This window comes from Urocitellus parryii, chromosome 8 (genome assembly GCF_045843805.1).
Source record: "Urocitellus parryii isolate mUroPar1 chromosome 8, mUroPar1.hap1, whole genome shotgun sequence".
Lineage (NCBI taxonomy): Eukaryota > Metazoa > Chordata > Mammalia > Rodentia > Sciuridae > Urocitellus > Urocitellus parryii.
The window spans coordinates 14,754,564-14,777,348 of NC_135538.1; the positions used below are offsets into that span (position 1 = coordinate 14,754,564).

Consider the following 22,785-nt stretch of genomic DNA (forward strand, 5'->3'; position numbering starts at 1 on the left):
GGAGATAAGTAGGACAGTGCAAATCAGGTTGGTCATAAATTGTGTTAAGTCCTTGGAATGTCCATGTCAGGAGACAGACTGGCCCATCTGGTATTTCCCAGACCTTGTAAGATTTTGCTAGATTCTGGAAAATTGTTCTCTTTGGCAGATTTCAGTCCCCAACATAATGTCTATCTATGTGGCAATTTAGACCTGTCAGTAAAATCTCTAAGACTCAGAAAAAGAGTTTTGCTCTCATTTTGACCATTCTGTAGTCCTTTTGATTTTTGTATCATCAGTAAAAGCTGGAGTTAACAAAAGTCCTTGATGGTAAGTGAGAAAAGAATTCACCAGCGAAGTGAGTCTTACCAAATTTTCAAAGATGAATGAATGGAGAAAGGGTTTTCCCTCACTCCTGGCACCTCATGCTTAGGGGCTGCCATCTCAAAAGTACAGAGCTCCCTGAATCAATTCTATCAGTCCTCTCACAGTTACGAAAACACAAACATAAAAACAGCTTGACTTCCCCAAAGCCAAAGCATAAATCTAGGATTCGGGTTCTGCTTTCCAGTTTTTATACCTCATTTACTCACACATGTGACAGAGACCGGTTTACTGTTCACAATACTGGGTTAGGTGTGACCTTGAAATATGACCTTTGATTCTTGGGCAGAAGCAAAGTACGTCACTCCAGGTTTGGCCCAGAAAAACATCCCATGTGACTCTGTCCCATATCTTACTCCCCTATCTTCTGGCTGGATCTTGATTCCAGGCTGACCTCAGAGCCTCCATCAGCCAGGGCCACAGAAGGTCCACATAGAGTCGGCAACCCCACCCTTCCCGCACACACACACACCCCGGCCAACTGGACTTTGTAAGAGTACATTTTATTCTGTTAAAGCCACTGAGTTTGGCTGCTATAACAGCTAGCATGACGTTAACTACAAGATGCATTGTTATTTTTAATAAAAGATGATAGCCAAAAGACATACAGTAGTCCCCCATTACCTGAAACTTGAGGTTTCAGATATCCTTAGTCAGCTACAGTTGAAAATATTATTTACCTAAACTCTTTAAAGAGGGGAGATTGCATCCACTTTTACTACAGAATATTGTTATAATTGTTCTACTTTATGATTAGTGACTGTTGCAAACATCTTACTGTGCCTGTTTATAAACTAAACTTCATCAAGGGTGTGTACGTATAAGGAAAGGCTTAGTATGTTCAATATGGGTTTCAGGTGTCCTTGGGAGGTCCTGGAGGGCATCTCCTGTGAATAAGGGGTGCAACTCTACCTGCAGTATGCTGCATTCTGTTGAAGAATATTAGATATTTGTTAAATGAGATTTATTATTAATTCATTCTCATCTTTAAAATTTAAAATAAAGCATTTAAGTAATAAGTATAACTAAAACCATAAATGTAGAATAGATAGAATGAACTCTAGCCTGTGACACATTTAGCTATACCCTCTCCCCAGGATACGGTAGAGGCCAGCATAGATTCTCTCTGTCAGGGAGATTAAGACTCTTTACTCATCCAATTATACATTTTTGAATGTATGGTTTCCCAGAGAGTAGCCCCACTTTTTAATTTATTCATTCGTTTGTTTGTTTTTCCTGTGTAACACTTCATTCCAGTGAAATTTTACAGGGAAGCAAACAGATTGTGTTGGCACTGTTCTGGTTGAAGTGGGGGTTAAAAATGTGGTTCCAGCCCCAGAGTGTTTCTGGCAGCTCTAGAAACGTCTTAACAAAATCCCAGGGACCCTTAAGAGCACAGTTTAAAAATCACAATTTACATTGATTCTACCAAAGGATGTTAGGTACACACTGAAACATCCTTAGTTTCCCTTATAACTTTGACCTATCAGCTACTAGTTTATCTATATTTTGGAAGTTATTTAAATTCTTAATCTGCATAAACCCATAGGCAACAAATTCCATTTTCTTTAAGATTTTTTTTTTACATTCATCCTTCCATTTTCTTCCTACCATCCATCTACTTCAAGCTTACATTACACTATCACCTTTGTCTTGATATCTCCCTACTCTCCCAATCCATCCTGCACACCTTCTCTGAGAGACTGTTCTTTGGCCAGACAGCCAAGGTGGGCTTCATCATATATCAATCTGAGCAGGTCACTCTTTTGCTTAAACTCTCCAATGGCTGCCCATCATACTTTGAATAAAAATTCAAAGGCCACCTGGTGTGGTGGTGCATGCCCTGAATCCCAACTACTTAGGAGGCTGAAGCAGGAGGATCACAAGTTCAAGGAGAGTCTAGGCAACTTAGTGAGACCCTGTTTCAAAATAAAAAGGGCTGGGGAGGTGGCTCAGTGATAGAACTCTCTCGGTTAGCATAAGCAAGATCCCGGATTTGATCCCCAGTAAGATGGAACTCTTATATCCTAATTATGGTGATGGCTACATGACTCTACACATGCGCGCACACACACACACACACACACACACACACACACACACAAGCACACACAATCCAAAATCCCAGGGCCTTTCAGTGGTGCCCAAGAACCTCCATGACCTGCCTTGATATCCACTCAGACCCGACCCCCTGTTCTGCATCCACCGGCCTGGTTGAACTTTCTCAAACATGGCAGCCATCCTCAGTTCCCTGGGCCTGGGCCTGGGCCTGTCACATCCCACATGACTACATGGCTCACTCACATACTTCATTCCCATCTGTGGTCTCATTTAACCTACTTAGGGGACTCTTCCTGATCACTCTAGAAAGTCTGTTCTCTCTTTGCCCTCCTACTCAGAGCACATCACCTTCTGGTGTTAAATCGTAGATGGGATATTTATTTGTTTTCCCCCAAAGCTCCTTGAAGATGAAATGTTTGGTTGTTGTTCATTACTATATCCCCAGCACCCAAAACCGTGACTAGCATTTATCTGTTGCTCAGCAAATAAGCGTGTAAAAGAATAAATAGATGGATTCCCAAGAAAGTTTATAGCACCCAATTATTATTCTTTCCACTTCAAAATCATTCAAGCCCCAGCATGGTGAGGCCACATCTCCTTCTGGCAGCCTGATTTCCCTTTCATAGTCTCGTGGCTGTTGATCCACACAGGAGCACAGCGGACTCTCAACGTTTCTATGCTGAGCCAAAGAAGCCAATATCCAAAGGTTGTAGTGTGGGAGTCCATTTATGTGACATTCTCAAAAGAACAAAATTGAGGACAAAGAACAGATCTATGGTGCCAGGAGTAATGGGTGGTACAGAGAGGGGGGAATATAAAGGAACCGCATGGGGGAGGTGGGGGTGATGGAACTCTTATATCCTAATTATGGTGATGGCTACATGACCTTACACATGTGTGGAAATTCAAGTTTACTCTATAACAATTTTAAAAATAAAAATAAACATAAAAAAATTAAAAAGTTAAGTCCCATGGACCCTAAGATTCAGGAAAATCAAGTTCTTGCCGTCCCCACGCCTTGCTCTGGCTTTTTGCCTGCCCAATCCCACCCTCTTCAGTGACCCCTCTTTTAACGTGTGCATATTCTAGGTCTGTTTCCTCCCTTCTAAAAGTCTCTTTGCAAAATTCCAACTAGACTGATCTTTCTGAAGTGTGACTTCTATCACTTTTGTCTTGAGAAACTTTCGATGGCCCCCTATCACCTAGAGCAGCAGTCTGGGATCCTTCCTCATTTTAAAAGCCAAGGAGTCTTCATTCAGTTAGGGTCTTTTTCAGGAGCCCAGGATGCAGAACAGACCTGCAGAACAGAAGTGTGGTACTAGAGTCCCACTGAGTGCCTCTTTGTAACCCCACTCTACATCCTACCCAAGCCTTCATAGAACCCCTAGTACTCAGAGAAGCATAAGTTGAAAATCAATGACCAAAACGTCAAGCTAGAAGTAAAATATTTCACAAGGATGATGATAAAAGTTATTTTATGCAAGAAGAACAAACGGAAGTGTCCAGAGTACATAGTAATTGGAGCCTAAAATTATAAGCATGGCTAAAAGTGACTTTACTGCTTATATAAGGACCCTAAATAGCCAAATGATTGAACACCTAGCTAGATTGTACAACCTAACTCAAAATGATATAGTTTATTAGTAGCACAGCTGGGACTGGAATCCTTGCCCAAATTGTCAACTGTGAATCAGATCTTACTGTAATAATGACGTAGGTCATTTTCCAAGGCCACAATTATTAGGGTGTCAGCAGTTCAAATCATATTCCTTTTGAGGACTGATGAAAAAGGAAACAGGAACATTTAATTAGACATACTTCAATAGATTAAGGTAAAATTGTGCCTCATTTAATTTTTCAACAATTTGTCTGTAATGCCATCAGGCCAGAATTGGGCTAATTTATATGAACAGAATTTTGGATTTCACCGAGCAAAACACAATTTTTATTATCATCCCTTTGGTTGGAAGAATGAGCCAGTTCATCTTTGTCAAATCATTTCCATCTGTTCACAAAATCATTTTCCCTTCAAAATAACTACCTACTGGATTTCAGCTGCGTGGTGGCCTGAAACATGAGAAGCATCTTTTTCGTTTCTAGATTTGCTGGAGGTCAGCCCCTGACGCTGAAGTTCTTAGGGAAGGGTTCCCTTCCTTGTGTGGAGTTCAGCCTGTTCTGAAAATCTGTGAATTAATATATGCTCAATGACACAAATGTAATGACATGAAAAACTAGACACATCTCTTCACCGCAGATCTTTATTATAAAACATATAAGTGAGGCTTCAATATATCAGTAAATCATGACATGGCTTATCATCCAATAATCATGACTCAATTTTCCATTAAAGTATATTTACTCATTTTTTTAAAAAATATGATATATCAAGAACTATGTAATGTTTTGAACAACCAACAATAAAAATTTAAAAAAAATATATTATGAATTATATTGCTACAAATTATGCTAAATGTGTGGTAATTTACACAACCATAACTTGAGTTTTGGACTTTAGTAGATTGGCATTTAAATGCTGGCTGTGAACTAGCTAAGTGGCCTTATTGTTCTCACCGTGACATAGTGATGAAACAATATTGGAAGACAGCTATAACAACTATAATATAAAGTGAAAAGATCTGTGATTTATATTGGTGATAGAAGTACTATCATATCGCTGAGGCTTGTGACCTGTAGTCAAAATTCAAGCAAGTATTAAGTCTGAGTTAGAAGGCAATAGAAATAAAGACGAGCTGGACACAGTGGCACACACCTATAATCCCAGCAACTTGGGAGGCTGAGGCAGGAGGATCACAAGTTCAAAGCCAGCCTCAGCTACTTATTGAGGCTCTAAGCAAAGCGAGACTCTGTCTCAAAATAAAAAATAAAAAGGGCTGGGATTGTAGCTCAGTGATAAGTCCCGTGTGTGCAATTCCCAGTACCAAAAATATAAATGAAACCTTTCCCCATCCAAGTCTGAATTCTACCTACTAAATCCTTTTGCCTGAATTCTACCTACTAAATACTGTGGACACTGGTTTAAAATTTTGTGCTTTAGAAACACACCATATCTTGTGAAATGTAAGATAGAACTGGAATATGAGTTCCTTTAAATATGCTCAATTGTGATAGAAATTAATTTGTTGTATCATAATTAATAAATTAAGGGGGAAATATTGTATTTTTCCTTTAGTTTCTTATGTGCATTATTCAAACAAAGTCTAAGTGAATGGAAAGCCATTTTTATTTTCCTACAAAGTTTTTTCTAGCCTGACTTTTTTTAAAAACTTTTTTGTAGTTGTAGATGGACAGAATGCCTTTATTTTATTTGTATATTTTTATGTGGTGCTGAGGATCGAACCCAGAGCCTCACGCTTGCTAGGCAAGCGCTCTACCACTGAGCCACAGCCACAGCCCCCTTAGTCTGACTTTTCTACTACACTGCTAACAATATTCTATTGTTTCTACTTCTTCTGAATTTTAATTTTATTTTCAAATTCACCTGATGAGATACTTCCATGATAAATCACTGTGATATCTTGTCACAAGAATTATGTGTAAAAATTAAGCCAACAAACCAATGAAGATGTGCACAATTTTATTGTCGTTGACTGGATTGTTTTATCATGGTAGGAAACTAGCTCCAACATAATAAATTTAGAGTTGAAACCACAAGAATGTGTGTTGTCAGCAACAAAGATTATACCGTGCCAGTTTTCCTTGCTGAAATCTCTGTGTTAAATAGTACAGAAAATCCGGCCACTCTACTGTGCTAATGGATCTCCCCCTTGTGCCTAAATTCTGTATTGTACTCAAGCAGGATTAGAAGTCAGCAGCATAATATGTGTACGGGTTTTTAAAGGGAAAAAGAGAAAAAAGCAAGGTCCTTCCTAGGATAAGCAATTACTCAATGTTGAGAATTTGGACCTTTTAAGTGTAATGCAAACACTATTTCAGGAGGCCTAGAATGGGTGAGTGGTTTCAGATTATGAACAGTTCCTGAAGACTCAGGAATTTTGCAGCAAAAAAAAAGTCATCTGAAGGGGCTGGGGTTGTGGCTCAGGGGTAGAGAGTACGCTTGCTTTGCACAGATGAGCACTAGGTTTGATCCTCAGCACCACACTAGAGAGAGAGAGAGAGAGAGAGAGAGAGAGAGAGAGAGAGAGAGAGAGAGAGAGAAGGTATTGTGTCCATCTGCAACTTAAAAAAAAAAAAAAAAAAAAAAAAAAAACCTGTCTGAAGCCAGGCACAGCAGAACAGGCCTGTGTACTCTTGCCCTGGAGGCTGAGGTAGGAGAATTGCTTTAGTGCAGGGGTTTAAGAACAACCCAGCAACATGGACACCATCATAGGGGAGAAAAAAAAAAAGAAAAAGAAAAGTTTGAAGATATTCATTTCAGCTTTTTTTTTTAAATGGCAAAAATCCTAAATAATCTGTATAGTGTATGTACTAAAAGAAAACATGATATAGCCACATGATTAAATATATGTACAATTTTTCTTAAATGACATTTTTTTTTCTAGGCCTGGTGGCACATACTAATCTCAGTGTCTCAGGAGGCTGAGGCAGGAAGATTGAAAGTTCAAGGCCAGCCTCAGCAACTTAGTGAGGCCTTAAGGGACTTAGCGAGACCCTGTCTCAAAATTTAAAAATTCAAAGGGCTGGGATGTAGCTCAGTGGTAAAGTGCCCCTGGGTACAATCCAGTACAAAAAAAACAAAAACAAAAACAAAAACAACTTTTTGAAGGATTTTTAATGGGAAATTGATTGTCATATAATATTGAAGGAATAGGTAGTGCTCAAAGATGCACATATTTATTGAAACCTCCCAATTATATTATTTACATATATATTTTTACCGTTTTTCAGTCAACAAGTCTGCTAATTTATGTCAGGCTTTCTACCAGAGCAATTCATTCTTCAGACCTCAACTTAAGTAGCATCTCAGCAGTCTCAAGAATGATTTCAAATGCTGAAATTCATCGCCTATCAGTCACTCATTCATTGAGCATCTACTCCGCACAATAATGGGCAGGGCAGACACACCAAAGAGACCTGTGGTGGCTGCCTCAAGGAAAATACAACTACAGGGTTGTCAGGAGTGTCTTCCGTGGGAGCTAATTTTTCCTTATTTTCTAAAAGGTTTGAAAATGAGGTGAAGTGATATTAAATAAACTGGACAGAGAAATTTGATGCTGCAATGAAAAGCAGGAAGGGAACAACCTGAACGGTGGCCTTCTGCGACAGCTCAGGGTATGCTCCCCGCTCATAAACAGCAGTATTTCCCTGTCTAGTTCCCAGAGGGAAGGTCAGGTTCAGGGACTATTCAAGGGGCCCCGAGGGGAGGCCAGCACGCCAATATCCAGTTTCCTTAGGATAATCTGGCTTTGAGATTGAAATCTGGTCCATGTGGACCAGAGAGTAAATCTGGGAGACCTACCTGTGAGAATGGAACTTGGGTCACACAGTTCATAGCTGGTGTTCTTGTTTAAATGTGTCCCCTTCAAAATTCAGTGTTAAAACTTAATGGCCAGTGCCATGGTATAGAGATGAGGCCTTTTAGAGGTGGTTAAATTATGAGGGCTCCTCCTCTCGTGAACGGGATCAAGGCACTCACAGGAGGCTTCCCACAGAGTTCCTCTCACTTGCCCTTCCAACTTCAGCCACCTGAGGACTTGGTGTCCCTACCCTCCCTTCCAGAGATGGAGTAACAAGGTAGCATCTTGGAAACTGAGACTGGGCCCTCCATAAACAAGGAAACTGCTGGCACCTTGATATTGAACTTTAAGCCCCCCAGATTGTGAGAAATAAATTTCTGTGATTTTAAAACTACCCAATCTCAGGTATTTAGTTGTAACAGCGCAAACAAACTAAGACAACTGGGGATCAGGAGTCAAATGTTTACGAGTCCCATGTCATGCTGCTACTCAAGGGAGAAGAAAGCAAACAAAAAAAACCTTCTCTCTAGGAAGAATTGGTTAGTAAATTAGAAAAAAAATTCAAAGTCAAATGATAGCAAAACCAAACAGAGTCAGGAGTTGGAAAAGATACTTCAGAAATTAAAAACAATTAAAGGTATAACCCTGCTATTTTTTCTTAGAAATATATATATTTTTAAATACTATGTCTGTCCTTATAGAAAAATTGTGAAATGTTTACATCAAAATCTCATCGGCGTATCTGGAGGTAGGGGCATTATGTTCTTGTTTTTCTGTTCTTTTCCTCTGGTTCATTCACTTGCTACGATTTCAAGGTATCACCTGTTGCTTGCTGTGTCCAACATGACATCGGCACTTTGTCTAGGCCATGGCATGCATGTATAGAAGTTTTCAAAGTCTTTCTCACTTCTAAGCTAGCAAAAAAAGAGAGTGGAGGGAAAAGTCTTATGTAAAGAGAGGTTTTGGCATAAGGTCTAGCTGAGGTTTGGGCAGAGAGAACTGTTAGGAGAATCAAACGGGTAGGAGGGGGGGTTAATAATTGTGTTTTCATTTCACCCTGGGTTTTCTGAAAATTCAAGTAAATGTTGACTTTGCTTTTTGAGGATGGGTCATATTTCTTTGTATTTCTTTTATGGAAACATGACCTTGAGATTGAACAACAGGAATTGACTTCATACATCATTGTTGCATTTTTCTCAAACACAAAACATTGCCTCAAATTAGAAAAGCTAGATCATGTTAAAAAGTCTTGTTGATTTGCTATTTAATAAGAACACCACCCTCTAATTATTTACATACCCTCAGTCCACATTCCCATCCTCACATGCTTAGGATATTGGATCTGTCGGATATAAAGGAATTGCATGAAATTTATAAGTTGAATTTACTTCTTTCATAACCAAGTGTGATATCCTTGGCTATTAGAACAACTGATACTATTTTGGGGAGTTCTTCCCAAGATCCCTCTTCAGTGGAACACCCTCTCACATCTGATTTTAACCTCAGATTTCCTCAGCAAGCTACTATGTACCTATGTCAGACAGATGTGGGTTATATTTGCTCAGGCGGAAACAGTGGTGTTGGGCAAGTCTGGGAACTGTGGGCAGAACCCTATCCATTGCCCTCAGCTCCTCAATTCAGTGACCGTGAGGGAATTTTAAGCAGTTCAAAAAACAGTGTTGTAATCGTGGGTGAGGCTCATTGGTAGAGAGCTACCCTAGTATGCCCAAGGCCCTGGGTTCAATCCCCAGTAATGCTAAAAAAAAAAAAAAGAAAAAAGAAAAAGAAACCAAAACCCATCAGACAGTATTTTGTGACAAAAGAAAAAAATATTAAAAAGATTTGCCAAAATGTAATAATTTTTTGATGCAAATATATCATTTAAAAAGTGAAGACAACCCACAGAATGGGAGAAAATATTTACATATACAATGAGATGTCCACAGAACATATTTTTAAATCTTACAATTCAACAGTGAAAAGATTATCTAACTTTTAAATGAGTAAAGTACCTAGAGACAAGTCAAAACAATGAAATACTGCATCATACCCAGCAGGCTGCCTAGAATCAAAAACAATAATACTCTTTAAATGGACGAGAGATGAACCCAGAGGTACTTTTATCACTGAGCCACATCTCCAACCCTTGTTATCTTTTGAGTCAGGTCTCACTAAGTTGCTTAGGATCTCACTCCGTTGCTGAGGCTGGCTTTGAACTTGCAATCCTCCTGCCTCAACCTCCTGAGCTGTTGGGATTACAGGAGTGCACCATTGTGCCTACTAAAAATCCCATTGAATTGACTTCCTCTTCTACAGTGCCATTCTTTCTTGTTCTTTGCCCTTTTGGGGAGAGAGGTTGGAGGGTAAACTACTTCCCCATACACCTTAAGGTCATGTTCTTAGCAAACTACATGATAAAAAATAGAAAGAAAAAATATATGTATAATTGCTCACCCTATGAAGTCAACTGTGTTCTAAATTTATTGTCTACAAAGAATTCAAATGTGGTAAGCACTCTGGTAACAATGTTTAAAACACATGCAGAGGGCTGGGGATGTGGCTCAAGCGGTAGCATGCTCGCCTGGCATACGTATGGCCCAGGTTCGATCCTCAGCACCACATACAAACAAAGATGTTGTGTCTGCTGAAAACTGAAAAATAAATATTGAAATTCTCTCTAAAAAAATAAAAATAAATAAAATAAATAAAAATAAAACACATGCAGATAATAGTAAATTCAAAATGTGATTGTAAATTTTTAAAAAATTTAAGCACTTAGGAACATAGATTATAACCTCATTTACAAGTTACACTATTTGAAAGCTACTTTGGGCAACATATATGATATATATTATGAGTTTATTATACAGATCTCATTTTGAATTTTCTCCTTATTTTTTCCCCAGTAGAAAATAAAACCACAAAAAGTTTTAAGTACTATTCCTTTTATTATTCCAGTGCAGAAAAACATTTCCATTTAAAACAAATTGACATGAATATTTAGTTTTTAATATCTGCAATGACCAATAAAATGTAGAATATAAAAATGAATTCATTATTGTAGTATCCAAATTCAATGCATAGAAATTCTTTTCCATCTAAAACATTTTTCTAAAACTACAATCAAAAAATATGTTCACTTAAAACACTTGTGTGATAAAATAATAATTTCAGTTGATTATGCATATCATAAATAGAATATAAGAGATTATATTTCTTTAAATACCATTTGTTTCATGTGTCCAATTTTACGTTTCCTAACATCCATTCCACAAGTTAATAAAAAATACAACTGCATGCAAATAAAATAAGCTACTGAAATAAAATTCAAGGAGAACAAAAGTTAAAATTAACTTATGAGGTAAATTTTACTTTTGTGTTCAAGCATCACAGGTATAAAAACTACCTTTTTTCGCAAAGTCATTCAAATGAATATTTTCACAAAGCCATTACTTCAAGAGCCCAAAATTAAATAAAATTCCATGTTGCCTAGGTTATTAAACACCATGCAGCATACCGTTTTAAGAAAAAATATTTAACTTAAAAGGCAGAATTCACTTATACCTTGCTTTCTACCCAATTAAAAAAAAAACTTGAAATAGTTACTGAAATTCCAACAAAAGTGTATATGTTTGTAAATATAAGTGTAATCTATGTAAAAACATATATTCCCAAAATACTGTAGTGCGGTGCAAGGTTCCAAGGAAAATTCATCCGGAGAGTAAGGTGACAAGAAGGCCGAGCAAGCATCCCAGAGCAGATGCAGAGCAGCCAAGGGACTAGATTCACACACTGCTTTTCTGGAGATGAAAAGGTGCTTCTCAGATCCTCCTACTTGCCTGGGAGTTCTAGGCTGTGTCAGAGTGGACCATCAAACTGAATCACTCCGTACTTCCCAGTGATCAGCCAGTTGGGATCAGAAGCTGCGAGCTGTTCACCTTGCCCAGGCTGCAGACCAACCTGAATTTCAGCTTTTAATGTTCTCAGGCTGCAGAGAGGGGCAGGATGGAAGCCACTCAGAGCCTGATGGAAGGGAACAGTAAACGCCCATTTTCTATCACCTGTCAACTTCCTATAATTCAAATCACCCTTGAATAAAATTAAACATGCCTTTTGTAGTTCAGCATACAAATCAGGGGCAACCTGGGACATAGCCGAATATTCGTGAGGCAAAGTCCAAAACATATGATCATGGTAAACCCATCTACCCATTTTAATATAGTTTTCCCAGTCAACCCCACACTTGGATACCCACTTATGATCATAATGTTTTACTTGTTCAATAAGCCAATTAAAGTCACGTATAGTAGTATCAGAAACAAACCATGGAATACATTTTCCATAAAAATGAATCTCAGTAGCCAGGTTAGTGGATAACAAAAAGTCAGCTAATACTAAATCTGTAAGAAGTTCAAACCCAGAATTATCCAGAACAATATCCACTCTAACTATGGGCACTTTTTCTCTTGTTTCCTTGCATTTACTAAGCAATGACCAAAGATGTTCCATATCATTCACTAAAATAAAAGGTTCTAGATCTTCCAAAGAATTTATTAGGTTAGTCTTCTGAGAACTATTTTCTCCACCTGATAGAGATAAATCGCACTTATTTCCCCAGAGTGAAATCTGAAAAAGAAAAGTACAAAACAGTCATCCTTGTTTTAACAACCAACAAAACTCTGTTATGTAGGCAGTGAAGGGAGGGGTTGCTAGGAATATTCATAAATTTTATTTCCAAAAAACTCCACCAGATCTATACTTTCTCAATGTAAAGTAAGTCTTCATGATGTTCTATCAATAAGGTGAAACAGTGAAATTTTTAGTCAATATGTAATAAACTTGTAAAAAACTGGATTCAGAGTCAGGTATGCTGGCACATGCCTGTAATCCCAGCTACTGGACTCAGAAGGCTGAGGCAGGAGGATCACAAGTTCAAGGCCAGCCTGGCCAACTTAACTAGACCATCTCAAAATGAAAAATAAAAAGGGCTGGGAATATAGCTCAGTGGTAGAGCACCCCTGAGATCAATCCCTAGTACTAATCCCCATCCCCCCACACAAATTCACTGGTTTGAATGATTTTTAGCACCTACACTGTTTATTCAGAACGAGGCTTTGCATGTTGAGGATATTAAAACATCATCAAATGTTATGGAGAGGATCAGGTTTTGTAATTCAGAGTCAAAAGAAAAACCAAAGTTTCTTTTTTCCTCCCAGTCCTCTGGAAAATAGCCCAGTTTCTTTTACTAATTACATTACCTTTAGGACATGGCAACCTGCCTGAGATTTGATTCTCTTTTTTGTAAAAAAAAAAAAAAAAAAATTGGACACAGCGATTTTTGCAAGACCTAACTTTAAATATAACAATATGAACAAGAGATCCACTGTAATCAATAATTTGGATTAAAGCTGAATTAATATTCCAAGTTGTTACTTTGTAGAAAATGATACATAGCCCTATTTTTTTTAAGTCATAAAATTACATGTTTAAGACTGCAAGTTCTGGAATTAGACCTGGGTTCAAATCTCAGCATCTTCAATTAACAATCATTGGCAAGTTACTTACATACATACTCTTAAGGCTCAACTTGTGCAACTGAATAATTAGGCAATAATACTTTCCTCACAGAGTTTTGTGAGAATTAATGACATTATGCATATAAATAATGTACATACAGAAGTACTCAATAAATATTGGCCAAAACAGACTCTATTTTCTTTGTGATTTAAAATAAGGAATATGGTTAGGCATAGTGGTGCATGCCTGAGCTCCAGCTACTTGGGAGACTGAGGCAGGAGAACTGAGTAAGCACAGGAGCTCAAGGCCAGCCTGGGCAACACAGCAAGACCCTGTCTTGATAATGAAATTAGGAAAATACATGTTCCATCTCAAGAGTATTATTCTTAAAAAGACAAATAAATGAGTTTTTAAAAAATTACAAGGCTTAAATAGTAACGGAAGTGTCCAAGACCACTGTTTTATATAGTTTGAATCACACACAACAGCATAAATAATGGCATTCATTCATCAACTGAGGTCAGGTTCTCTGTTGAGCTCCTTCCCACATCCTTCATTTCACCTACACAGTTACTGATGCAATTATTTATCTATAGTCTTTCAAGATTACAAGTTCTACAACAGGAAGAATTTGCCTGTTTTTCCTATCACCAAATGTACAGCATCTAGAAGTGTTTGACACAGTAGATCTGTAAGTATTTGCATGGACCCTCGTGAGTGCTGACTTTTAAAAATAGATTAACATTCCCTGCAAACTAGAACACTTCAGGCTTCTCTTGGGATGTTAACCTTTTGCTCACTGTGGGCAGTAAAAGAAGACAACTTTGGCTGCCTTTATTTGGGGAACAGCCTGGAGTAGCTGGCCAAATTAGATGGCAGAATACAGATTAGTACTCATTTTTCTTTACAATATATTCTACCTATGGGACAAAAAAACATATTCAAAGAAAACTCATTTTTATATTCTAAAAAAGATCAAGGATGAAAGTTCAAAAGGAAAAACAATCAAACAAAAATTTAGTTTAAAAAAACTACTAACATAATACATATAGTACTGATCTATAAATACTGTGTAAGCTGACAATATTGGTATTTATAGAACTGAGTAAAAAAACACATTCAGAGGATCTGATCTTTACCTGCAGAAGATGAAAAAACTCAGTTTTCAGCTGATTTGCATCTAGGTCTTCAATAGTACTCCTGAACTTTTGCAAGTGAGTACATAAAGTAATGCCAGGTTCCTGTGACTCAAAGAAATTTTGGTCTTTGGATTCTTTGAATACATCAAAGTCATTGATTGGTGGACTAAAGTAGAAGAAAAACATAAGTGAAACATTTATATTAAGTCCATATCTTTTTTAAAAAACAAATTTGGGTTAATTGTAGTACTTTAAAGGGAAGAAATTATCCAATCTCAATAATCAATGGTAACAAATACTAGATAACACAGATAAGCAAGTTACACAAAAATAAATTCCCAAACTCATTTTAATTGTCAAAGATTCTCAAATCAGCTATTTTACTGGAATTAAATCAGATTTACTATGCATTATAGAATGACAAATTTTGATCATTTACTTATAGATCTTATAAATTTTTGGTGTGTGCATGTCAAATTTTATTCCCAGGTTTTTACCAAAGGCTGCGTTTATGTGATGTCTACATCTTCATGCTGTCCAGTGACAGAAATATAACTTAGAAGATACGAATACTAACACAATAGCCTTAACAGAATGGAAAAGACATTCTGATGATCTGATGTTCTAAATTAGCTACTTTGCCCAGGAGCCATCCATATTAGGGTAAAAACATACCAGCACTTATATAGCCAAATGATGGCTGCCTCCTTCTGGCCAGTCAGTCACCAGGGGAAGTTATACCTTTATTCCAAGGATGCTGCCATTGCACAAAGCACTTTGGGAATTTTCTTTAGAACCTGTGGCATATCATTAAATGTCCTGTGACCACATGTCTTCCCCTGGAGTCACCTTACTTTTGGAAACAGCCAAAAATCACTCAGAACAATTTCAGTATAATAAAATATGTAATCAAATTGAATAGACACAGTTTTGGCCTTTATTAAAGGGTGACAAAAATAATAAAACTAATTTTTCTTTTTGAAGCTGTAAACTGGCTCTCAAAGAAAATCCAAAGAATACAAAGCTATTTTTAGCAATGACAGCACTGCTGAAATCAGTTAAGTCTCTCAAGGTGACTTAAAACAACAAAATCATTTAGATGCAGATATTCAAATGCAGGGTCAGCAAACCTCAGCTTGCAAACCCTATCAGGCCCACCACCTGTGTTCTATAATAGGCAAACTAAAAATGATTTTCACACTTATGAATGATTACAGAGCAAAAGAAAAGCAATATTTTGTGACATGTAGAATTCAAATTTCCGTGTCCATAAATGAAGTTTTCCCACAACACAGCCATGCTCACTTATTTACATATAGCTTATGGCTACTTTCACACAATGGCAGAGCTGAGTAGTGGCAACAGACACCATATGGCCCACAAAAGCCAAAATACTTATTATTGGTGCTCTCCTGAAGAATGTTTTGGCAACACATGTTCTTATGTTTTATTAACAAATCATTCATAAGCTGATAATGAACCTTATTTTAACTTCACATAAATGTTCTCATTTTGAAATGTTTGCTACTTTACAATCTACTGAAGCTATATGTATGAGCACACACCGTAAGCTTATGATTCACTCCCAGATATATTCCCAACAGAAATACATATTCTAATTAAAAATGTGATGGAATGTTTGTATCTGCATTCTTCATAATAACCCCAAACAAAATACGGGACTAAACATTAAGATACTATGTGAGACAATAGAGGGATTTGCTGTTCTGATAACTCCTTCTAAACTCTGAAATACTATTTTTATGAATAAAGTATTTGCTTGTTTCCTCTATCCCAACTTGATTTGTTTATATAATTATTTCAAATTAACATTTTTTTGCTAATAATCACAATTTGTTTTACTCTATAGAGTCTTTATGAGGATCTTTAGTAAGTTCATACTAGATTTAATCTTATCTCTTTTGGACAAGTGGATTCAAATTACTAAGAATCTATTCAACTGATATAATTTGTGGAAATATCCAACAGCAAATTAATATTTGCTGAACTCAACTGAATTCAGGCTATCTCTTGTTTATACTGAAAACTTATCTTTCACCCTTAAAAAAAAAAAAAGCACAAACTGTCTAATCATTTGCTCTTTAATAGTTATACACTTACCTCTGGATAATTGCTTCATGAATTCTACGATACATGTAGCATTCTACATACAACCACGGTGAGTAGAACCAACTTGGTGTCCTATCACTTTCCCTTAAAAGACTCTGTTGATATTCTAGGTACTGATTCCATATGTCCGTATCAACATAGTTCTCAACCAAAGGGATGATTGGTTTATCTGTTTGCAATTCATTTCGTAACTTAGAAAGAAGAGAAATAGCTTTCTTTTCAGCTTCTATGCCTTCCTGAGGGAGGGGGGAAAAATGACAGTGAGTGTGTGCCTGTGTGTATAATTCCTCTAGGGTGGTATATTTTTATGATAAGGACCTAAATTTAAGAAGGAAAGAAAAATCCTGTATTGATTTCAAAACTGCTGTTTATGTATTTTGCAAATTCCTGTAAACACTTAAATTTCGAATTTTTGAGCTGAAAATCAAAGAGAACACATAGATCTCATACTAACATAATCATGCCTTATTTATCAGCTTTTAAACTTTTTTTAAGTTCTGGCTTTCTATATCTTCAGGTAGGTTGAGGCACCACTGCTAGGTTCCCTGTCTTTCACACTTCTCTGGTGGCACTGCTAGAAAAGGAATTCTGGCCTTCCTGAGATCCCTCTTAGCATATCAAGAGGGTTTTCTTATTCTTTGTTCTCTACTGCATTCCAGATAAGTTAGAGAGACCCTGATAGACAAGGCACTGCAGTATTATATCACCTAACAAGCCAACTGGAGAGGGGACAAGTGTCATGGGATCAGAATAAAGTGACATGGCACCTTTACTTTTATACCAGCAAAATTCTTGCCTAATTTTTTAAAAAAATATATAAACCTTGTAAAATACATACAGAATAAATGTAGGAAATAATCATTAAGCCTAGCTGAATAATTTTATATTCACTTCCTACCATTAGGCCTATAATGGTCAATATACTCAACACCAACATCTCCCCAGGATTTTTTTTTTTTTTTTTTTTGGTGGTGGTGGTGTTAGGGATCAAAACAAGGGCTTTCCTGATGCCAGGCAAATGCTCTGAACTACATCCCCAACATCCAATTGTCAATTTTTTTTTTTTTTCCAAGTAGAAATCTGTTTTGCTGCTAGAACAAAAGGCTGAAGCTTTATATACTCTTTAGGTTCAGAAATAGAAAAGGTTGTAAAAAATACGAAATTTTAGGAGCTAAGCCTGCAAGTCCCAATATGGCTAACTTTCTCCAAATCTCTATCCTGGAATCATTAGCATCTTTATTTAATAATAAATTCCAAAAACTGAAGATTTAAAAGGGTAAGTACCCTCTTTTTAAAGCAGCAAATACTTGTCAGAGCTAAGAACCAATGTTTGTGTCAATGCCAGTTTGTTATTTTGCTTTAACTTAATTCAAACATTTATTGAACCTGTATGTGCCAAATTCTGTGCTCAGAGCCAAAGATGAATAAAGCCTAGATCCATTTCCACAAGATCCATATCTGCCAACCAGGTAATATAATAGGATGAGCCTTTGACAGGCAGAAATCTGTAGCATGGCTCCTTTGGGGACAAACATGGTTTTGCTGTAGCTGGGGATTCAGGAAGCATGGAGACCACATGGGACTTAAGAGTGGCTATAAGTATGAGAGAGACATGAAGGGAAAAAAAAGCTACTAAGAACAGATTTAAGTTAGTATTTTATTAGATTTTGTCCTGTATCCAGGAGTGGGAAAGAGAGTAGGGCTGGAGGGACAGTAGAGTCTGCTTTCTCATTCTTAACCGTCTAATGATATGAGCATACAGGCCAAGCAGCAATGTACCGAGTCAATCATATTATATTTTAGGTCACTCCAGTAGAAAATATTGAAATTACCAAACAATTATGGTAATTGGCTTAAGACTATGACCAAATACTCAAGCAAATGACCCAAGTTTGGTTAAATGATACTTGAGTGATAAGTATATATATCCACAGAAAACAAAATTGCGCTTATGTGATAAACAATGGAACATCAACAGAAATGTCAGTATTCAAGGCTAGTCTCAGCAACGAAGAACAATAGGCAGAGGTGGAAGGGGTACACATCCCAGCTACCCAGGACTCCAGACTAGGCAATTTAGAGACCTTGTTTCAAAAAGGAGGGTGGGACTCACAATGTAATTCAGAGATAAAACCCTGCTGGGTTCAACCTTCAACTCCCATTGGAGAAAAAAAAAAAAAAGAACAATAGGTCAATAGGTGCCCTCTATTATGTTATGCCAGGATTAGTTCTGAAGACAATATATAGGAGATTGAAGGAAATCCAACATTACACTCAAATTGCCTGTATGCTGCCTTGCTCCTTTCAATTTGCCCAGGAAAACATCACCAATCATTTTAAATCTTTGTTGTCAATTCTTTAAAAAAAAAAAAAATGTATAGGTGTATGTATGGTCTTTCAGTCTCTTATACAAAAGAATGATTACTGGACTTGCAAGTGTAAAGACCTTTATCTCCAATAATATAGTTATTTAGAATTTTCCTCACCATTAACAGAATGGACAAGGTGATTTCTGAAGTCCTACCTCACTCTGAATGCCAATGAATCTTTCATAACTTCAATCACATCATGTTAATCAATCAGAACTCATATTACTCTTCACTTTTAGTTTTTCATAGCAGCCTGATCTTCCAGGACTTAAGAACTTAAATTAGTAATATAAATACTATAATTCAGCTAAATTTGAAATTAAAAAAGCTTTTCTGTGCAAGTCAACAACCTAATCACTATTTTATAGCATGATATATATTAAAAACATGTTCCAAAGTCTAAATACATGACAGACTACGTTGTTAGAGCATCAACTCTTTTTTTCTAAGCTGGAGATAGGCTTGACCCATTTCAACATATTACATTAAAACCAGATAAATATTTGGCCCATGTATTCATTTTGACATCTTACACAAAAGCAAAAATCTTCAATACCTACTCTCATTCTGTCAAAAAAGTAAAGTTAAAACACAATTCTTACCTCTCCATGTTTCTCAAAAAACTCACTTTTGTGTCGATGCAATGTATCAATAGCCTTAGTTAAAATCAGTGGTATTCTGTCTTTAATTGTAAGATATGCAAATGATCTGGAAGAGAGAGTCACATACATTACTTAGTGGCTTTAACACTAAAAGATAGGTCATCTTTTAGTTTCTGGAGTATCTGATTTAAATTAAAATTCCTTTCCATGCAATTATGAAAAAGTAAACCCGTTTGACCACTAAATTGACAAAAGAAAATCTGAAAACTTCTGTTATGTCATGGAAACTAAATTATCCTGGTGCCTCTAATCCCAGTTTTAATCTTTCTTATCTTTCCATCCTTTTCTTTTCCTGAATCAGAAACCAGTTTAACAATGAGATAGCTAATAAGATTAGCTCTGAAAGCAAGGAGGCTCTAGTTCCAGGCTTACTACTTACTAACTTCATCAGCTTAGAAAGACGAATAAGGCAACAGAGGTAAAACTGCGCTAAAGACTCTAATACGTTTGAGGAATGAAATAAATTAAAAATACTTATGCATCTATTCTTATTTCAATTCTTTTCAAAGGTTTTTCTTACTACCTTCTCTATCTGCACAAAGAATTCCTCATTGTATTCCACTAAACAAGGTGAACTACTGGTCTTACTCTAAATACAGCTAAAAAATCAGAGATTTTCCATAAATGCTAAAAATGAAGAATCCTGGAGATGAGGAAAAATTTACACTTGCATTAAAAAATTAAAATGATTCTTGATTTTAGACACACGAAACCAAGATTTACAGATTATCTATGTGATTATATTTTAAGAAAACATATTTGATCCAGTGAGTAAAAACAGGATTAGGAGGTGAAATTCTGTGCAGCTTTTTAAACATCTGTAATACAGAGCTTAGCAGTGTTTATATCTCAATCACCAAACACAAAGTAAAACCAACAGAGTTCACAAGATAGTTTTGAAAAGAATGCCTCTATTCAAATCATTTATTCCAAATTTAATTTGAGATCACTATACTCCTGAAAATTCAAGTATTTTATGCCAGTTTTCAAATTATTGGGCTTAGGTACTTCAAATACTTCTTCAAATATATACTTCTTCAAAGGTTTTCTTAAATGATAACTCTGAAACCTTAAGGGGGAAAAAACTGCAAAAACACATTAAGACTCTGTGATGCTTCAAGTATAGTAAAGCATTGTTTTCGTCTGATATGAATACTAATTACTCTGATTAGAATTTTTTAAAAATCACTAATACTTTGAAAGGAGGAAGGAACATAAACCAATGGACACAAATTTTCTTAGGCAGCAGATTCAAAAACAAATGAAGGTCTTCGAGATTTCACTTTAATTGTATTGTTCTTTTTCTATTACTTTTCCTCATACAGAGGTCTGCACCCTCCATAAAGTCCCTGGCCAGGTGAGGCCAGAGGCGCCTAAGGAAGTGCTCACTCCCCTTATGTGCAGGACCCTGAGGGGGCCTTGGTGCCTCCCTGGCCAGGTAGCTCTTTGTCTTCTGTTTCCTGCAATATTTTGAAGGAATGACCTATTTCAAATAGGAACCTGGCCACCCAATTTATGCAAATGGATGTTACTTAATCATCCACAGCTTTGCCTAAATAGCCCCAAACCACTGTAAATCCTGCTCCCCATCCACTTTTCCTTTCCCAGATGTAGTCATACATTCTAAACATATTCATATGGTAAATTCCAAAAATACAATTTCTAAATTTTAACTCAATGTTTTATTATTTTTGCTTATCACCTAACTGCACTTAACTTATAAAATTAAAACTTCACCACAGGTATGTGTGGGAAAAAACATAGCACTGTAATATAGGATTCGGCTTTCAGGCGTCCACTGGGGGTCCCGCTACTCCAAGGGGAGCTACTTGTGCACACATTTTGTTTGTTTGTGAGATTATGAGTTAATTTGATCAGCGCCAGGACTAAAACACACATCCCCCCAGACCTCCGATTCCCAACTTTTACAGAGAATTTTACCCTCCCTACACACAAGGGCATTTATTACAGTGGATAAATCGGCGGCCACCGACAGAGACTGCACAGCGGATCCGAGTCTTGAGCTGGCGGCGGCCTCCCGCCCCACGCGAGTCCGCGGGACCCCAGAAGGCGCCCTGGGGCGTGGTTCCCCACGGCGGGACTTGAACTCGCAGCCTCGGGGCAGCGCGCACCCTCCGCTCGTTACCCACACGTTCCCGGCTAGGCCTGGCTCGCCGCAAAAGTGGGCAGGAGAAAAGCGAGACGAACCCCACGTCCTGTCCCGAGAGAGACGCCGGAGCATCAGCCATCCCGTCGGGCGTTACCGGCCCCAACGCTCGGGTTTCGCCGAGGGCAGGAAGAGCGAAGGAGGAGCTGAGAAAGCGCGTGCTGCAGCTTAAAAAAAAAAAAAAAAAAAGTGCTTTTGAACGAAAAACTTTATTTGGTGCCCGGACAAGTGGCAAACAATGGCTGGCTCGAGGACGCAGAGATCTTCCGGGGACGAAGGAGACAACAGCGGAGGGCAACGAGTCGAGCGGAATCAGGAAGCGGGCGGAAGGCGGAAGCAGGCAAGGACCGGGAGTCCCAGGGCCTAGGGAGCGGAAGAGGTCGCGGCGGCGCGAGTCACGTGGTCCGGCGATCACGTGGCCCGGGCCGCAGTTCTGTACGCTTGCGCAGTACGCGCTCTGGGAGGAAGAGCTTTCCCGGGACCAGGGTTGGCGGTGTGCACGGCGGCTGCCGGGTGACTGTGCTTTGCCCTGTGGCCCTGCTGCGGAAGTTCGCGCCCTTGGCGCTTTCTTCTTTTCCCGGAGAGGTTAGTACACTGCCTTTCCTTAGCACCTGTGTGGCCCGGCACCGAGGTCTCTGCCTTGGCCCCTGGACCCCCCGAAGCCTCCCGGGTGATAACAGGTTTCGTCAGTACCGCGAGGTTCCCCTGCCTCTTACAGTGATCTTCGGTGGACTTAGCTGGGAATAAAAAGCACTCTAAGTCAGCAAACACTTGTTGACCCCAGTTTTAAGCCAGAGCATAGGGTAGTTTTGCATTCAAGGAATATAAAGGCATACTCCCAAAGATGAGTGCTACTTATGCATTGAATCGTAACCTACCTGTTAACGTTTTCTTAATTGCTGTTATTGTTCTTAAAAAGTAAAAATGTGCCCATGAACTGAG

At 37.8% G+C, this 22,785-nt stretch overlaps 2 protein-coding genes and 1 non-coding gene across 5 annotated transcripts in view; 1 reads left to right on the forward strand and 2 right to left on the reverse strand.

Moving 5' to 3' along the window:
* Positions 1–5,761: 5,761 nt before the first annotated feature.
* On the reverse strand, positions 5,762–5,834 carry Trnaa-agc (transfer RNA alanine (anticodon AGC)). The gene has a single exon. It is a non-coding gene; the product is annotated as a tRNA-Ala (tRNA).
* A 5,448-nt stretch (positions 5,835–11,282) lies between these two features.
* Positions 11,283–22,127, reverse strand: Dcph1 (damage control phosphatase 1). 3 transcript variants are annotated; one of them, XM_026399956.2, is made up of 5 exons: positions 21,809–22,127; positions 19,617–19,722; positions 16,637–16,881; positions 14,516–14,681; positions 11,283–12,485 (listed from the first exon to the last, which is right to left on the reverse strand). In XM_026399956.2, exons 1-5 carry the CDS (start codon positions 21,916–21,918, stop codon positions 11,718–11,720), a joined length of 1,395 nt encoding a protein of 464 aa, XP_026255741.2. In that variant the 5' UTR covers positions 21,919–22,127; the 3' UTR covers positions 11,283–11,717. The 3 variants fall into 3 exon arrangements, with proteins under 3 accessions (XP_026255741.2, XP_026255742.2, XP_026255743.2); XM_026399957.2 differs by having other exon boundaries at positions 21,885–22,126; XM_026399958.2 differs by lacking the exon at positions 21,809–22,127 and adding an exon at positions 21,646–21,796.
* A 180-nt stretch (positions 22,128–22,307) lies between these two features.
* Positions 22,308–22,785, forward strand: part of Rmnd1 (required for meiotic nuclear division 1 homolog) — a 43,708-nt gene continuing 43,230 nt past the window's right edge. Inside the window, exon 1 of the mRNA XM_026399963.2 lies at positions 22,308–22,428. The gene's annotated coding sequence lies outside the window, so the exon portion shown is untranslated. The remainder of the gene's footprint in view (positions 22,429–22,785) is intronic.